Source organism: Procambarus clarkii, chromosome 13 (genome assembly GCF_040958095.1).
Source record: "Procambarus clarkii isolate CNS0578487 chromosome 13, FALCON_Pclarkii_2.0, whole genome shotgun sequence".
Taxonomy (NCBI): domain Eukaryota; kingdom Metazoa; phylum Arthropoda; class Malacostraca; order Decapoda; family Cambaridae; genus Procambarus; species Procambarus clarkii.
In genome coordinates, this window is record NC_091162.1 from 4,951,037 (window position 1) to 4,956,036 (window position 5,000).

At 43.9% G+C, this 5,000-nt stretch overlaps 1 protein-coding gene across 1 annotated transcript in view; it reads right to left on the reverse strand.

Moving 5' to 3' along the window:
- Positions 1-544: 544 nt before the first annotated feature.
- Positions 545-5,000, reverse strand: part of LOC123757296 (leukocyte elastase inhibitor) — a 39,899-nt gene continuing 35,443 nt past the window's right edge. Inside the window, exon 6 of the mRNA XM_045740854.2 lies at positions 545-1,302. Coding sequence (XP_045596810.1) covers positions 1,015-1,302 — 288 coding nt within the window. The 3' untranslated portion in view covers positions 545-1,014. The remainder of the gene's footprint in view (positions 1,303-5,000) is intronic.

A 5,000-nucleotide genomic window follows, 5' to 3' on the forward strand; every position in this document is an offset into this window, starting at 1 on the left:
CGTCACCGAGACACATTTGTAACACAGCGTCACCAAGACATTCGTAACACAGCATCACCATGACATTCGTAACACAGCGTCACCAAGACATTAGTAACACAGCGTCACCAAGACACATTCGTAACACAGCGTCACCAAGACACATTCGTAACACAGCGTCACCAAGACATTCGTAACACAGCGTCTGGCTCCAGGACGATACGTACACAGTCTCACCCACATCAATATTTGTCATATACTGTAAGTTGCGCTGCTAGGTATGGCGTTCTGTAATAATATTAATAATTGTAATAATAACCTTAATTTAAAATATATACATTAGAACACGGTACGGTGGTTGAACAGATGTTACATACGGTACATATTTAATAAAGCCACTATATATGCGTGCTGAGCGTTCGCGTATAACATTAAATAGTTATGCTCAATTACTGAGAACCATAATGAAGAATTCAACAAAAACAGGAAATAAGTGAACAAATTAATTGTTAAAGAAGCTGATAAATTATATACAATCATTAGGTGATAATGAGAGGTATCGACAATCTGTGCACTTATTAATATTTACAATCTACAAATATTTTTGTATATTTGCTAAATATTTAAAAATGTTTTATTTTGGATGAGGAAATGCAAGTGAGATTTATTGAATGATGTGAATTAGTTCTGGAGACCTGAAGTTAACACGGTAAGTTAACTCCAAGGTCTCCTGTGGGAAGGGAACTATCAAGAGAGAGTGCCAAGTCATTACGACTATATAACACTTCGAATGGTTCAGGATAAGGATTTGGGATGGGACGGAGGAAATTAAGGAATGGTGCCCAACCCCTTGGACGCTTGGAAATTAAACGCCGACCTGCATGAACCGAGACCGTCGCTGTACCGTCCAGCCCAAGTGGCTGCTGTGGAAGGTGATGTTAATTCATGGGTCCATCTCTTCCATTACACGACTTGACAATGGACCAGGACGAGCCATTACACACCATTCTTCCATATTGTATGGGTGGCGGGGGGTCACTCCTGTGGCCTCCTGTAGGCGCCGATGAACATGATGCTGGCAGAAAGATTGTCGTAGACGAGGAACACGAAGGGTCGGTTGCATTGGAAGGAGATGGGAGGCGGAGGTCTGGACCTGGCGAGGGAGATGAAGGCGGTGGCGGCGGCGGCCTGCGTGCCCTCCTCCGTCACCTCCAGGGAGGCCTGGTGCAGGCTCTGGCTCACCACCAGGTCACCGTAGGGCGCCAAGGCCGTCAGGTCGGCGGACTTGCTGAACAACTCACTTATTCCCAGGTCGTACAACACCTGTTGGACAACATGCACAGTATCTCAATTATAATCGAATGCATTAGCAAATGGGAAAAAAGTTGACTGGTAAACATCAGATCGAATAGACATTGAAGTAAATTGAAGTTTTTAATATATTTGTTATATGAATTAATTTGATAACAGCATTCAATGATATAAGTGTCAAAGCAATGAGAATGCTTTTCTTTAATCATTATTTATTCATTAAATTTGGGTTTTGTTCGTGGGTACTCCTTGTGCTTCAGCCAGCTGAACATTTCGGTGATGGATGCGTGCGTGCGTGCGCACATTTATACAACCCCCCCCCCCGCGTGGTCTTGTTTATAATGCTCTTATAAGGCTCCAAACGCTCTTATCACTGTTTATGCTATATTATTTGCTGATATATAGCAATATACCCCGCTGCTCTAATTGTAAGCTACAAGTTTTATCTATGGCTTGTACACTTGTTGATTCCAGTCATATATATTATATATCATTCCATATATATATATATATATATATATATATATATATATATATATATATATATATATATATATATATATATATATATATATATAAAATATGGAAGGGAGTACCACCTCTAGCTGGAAGAAGGGGGACCCATAGCCTCGGAGGAAACCACGCATAACGCATTAGAGGGAATGTTTAGAACCCCTCCAATACAGTTTCTGTGTGCTTTTCTCCTACCACCCCCTTCCTTTTTTATTTTTTGTGCTTTATTATGCATTTGATGGTTACAAGATATACATGGGTTGATACAAAAATAATAATGCAAAAAGGTGCTTAAAGGTTATGGATCTCTTGAAAGGTTGACTAGTGACTAGACTAGGTTGGACTAGAAGTTGGACTAGTGCCCATATATATATATATATATATATATATATATATATATATATATATATATATATATATATATATATATATATATATATATATATATATATATATATATATATATATATATATATATATGCAGAAAATCCGCAAAGAAATGTATATCTCTTCAGCCACCTTCAGGGAGACCCAGAAAACTAACAAGTACAGAGACCAAGAACGTTGTTACAAGTTCGTGCTGATAGGCTCTGAGACTCTGGGCGCCTGGGGTAAATGTGCACTTAAGTTCCTTAAGGAGATGGGTGAGGACCTCATGGGGAAAACTAAAGACACATTAGTGGCCAGTTTCCTGTTCCAGCGCCTCAGTGTCGCGGTTCAGAGGGGAAATGCGTGCTGTATCTTGGGCACCCACTCAACCTCGGAGAGCTGGACGAGGTCTTCGAACACTGATTGTTATATGTATGTGTGTGTGTTTTCTGCAAACTGTACCAATGCAATAAAATTAATGAAAAAGAATAGGGGGTGATCTTCTTGAGTTACTTTGAGTTGATTTCGGGGCTTTAGTGTCCCCGCGGCCCGGTCCTTGACCAGGCCTCCACCCCCAGGAAGCAGCCCGTGACAGCTGACTAACACCCAGGTACCTATTTATTGCTAGGTAACAGGGGCATTCAGGGTGAAAGAAACTTTGCCCATTTGTTTCTGCCTCGTGCGGGAATCGAACCCGCGCCACAGAATTACGAGTCCTGCGCGCTATCCACCAGGCTACGAGGCCCCTATGATAAGGTGATTAGAGAAGAAAAGATTGAGGTGTTCAGTGAGAATCCCCAAGCTCTTCTCTGAATATTTTTTTATTTTCTTCTTTGAGGCTGTGGGTCCCTACAATTGCACCAGAGGTGGTACCCCTATTATATAATATATATATATATATATATATATATATATATATATATATATATATATATATATATATATAACTGAAAACTCACACCCCAGAAGTGACTCGAACCCATACTCCCAGATGCCACGCAACTGGTATGTACAAGACGCCTTAATCCACTTGACCATCACGACCGGACATAATGAGGTGATAGCCGAGGCTATTTGAACCACCCCACCGCCGGCACTCGGATAGTAATCTTGGGCATAGCATTTTACCAAATCACCTCATTCTTTGGGGCACACGTGAGGAACACAAATGCGAACAAGCCTGAATGGTCCCCAGGACAATATGCAACTGAAAACTCACACCCCAGAAGTGACTCGAACCCATACTCCCAGATGCCACGCAACTGGTATGTACAAGACGCCTTAATCCACTTGACCATCACGACCGGACATAATGAGGTGATAGCCGAGGCTATTTGAACCACCCCACCGCCGGCACTCGGATAGTAATCTTGGGCATAGCATTTTACCAAATCACCTCATTCTTTGGGGCACACGTGAGGAACACAAATGCGAACAAGCCTGAATGGTCCCCAGGACAATATGCAACTGAAAACTCACACACCAGAAGTGACTCGAACCCATACTCCCAGATGCCACGCAACTGGTATGTACAAGACGCCTTAATCCACTTGACCATCACGACCGGACATAATGAGGTGATAGCCGAGGCTATTTGAACCACCCCACCGCCGGCACTCGGATAGTAATCTTGGGCATAGCATTTTACCAAATCACCTCATTCTTTGGGGCACACGTGAGGAACACAAATGCGAACAAGCCTGAATGGTCCCCAGGACAATATGCAACTGAAAACTCACACCCCAGAAGTGACTCGAACCCATACTCCCAGATGCCACGCAACTGGTATGTACAAGACGCCTTAATCCACTTGACCATCACGACCGGACATAATGAGGTGATAGCCGAGGCTATTTGAACCACCCCACCGCCGGCACTCGGATAGTAATCTTGGGCATAGCATTTTACCAAATCACCTCATTCTTTGGGGCACACGTGAGGAACACAAATGCGAACAAGCCTGAATGGTCCCCAGGACAATATGCAACTGAAAACTCACACCCCAGAAGTGACTCGAACCCATACTCCCAGATGCCACGCAACTGGTATGTACAAGACGCCTTAATCCACTTGACCATCACGACCGGACATAATGAGGTGATAGCCGAGGCTATTTGAACCACCCCACCGCCGGCACTCGGATAGTAATCTTGGGCATAGCATTTTACCAAATCACCTCATTCTTTGGGGCACACGTGAGGAACACAAATGCGAACAAGCCTGAATGGTCCCCAGGACAATATGCAACTGAAAACTCACACCCCAGAAGTGACTCGAACCCATACTCCCAGATGCCACGCAACTGGTATGTACAAGACGCCTTAATCCACTTGACCATCACGACCGGACATAATGAGGTGATAGCCGAGGCTATTTGAACCACCCCACCGCCGGCACTCGGATAGTAATCTTGGGCATAGCATTTTACCAAATCACCTCATTCTTTGGGGCACACGTGAGGAACACAAATGCGAACAAGCCTGAATGGTCCCCAGGACAATATGCAACTGAAAACTCACACCCCAGAAGTGACTCGAACCCATACTCCCAGATGCCACGCAACTGGTATGTACAAGACGCCTTAATCCACTTGACCATCACGACCGGACATAATGAGATGATAGCCGAGGCTATTTGAACCACCCCACCGCCGGCACTCGGTTAGTAATCTTGGGCATAGCATTTTACCAAATCACCTCATTCTTTGGGGCACACGTGAGGAACACAAATGCGAACAAGCCTGAATGGTCCCCAGGACAATATGCAACTGAAAACTCACACCCCAGAAGTGACTCGAACCCATACTCCCAGATGCCACGCAACTGGTA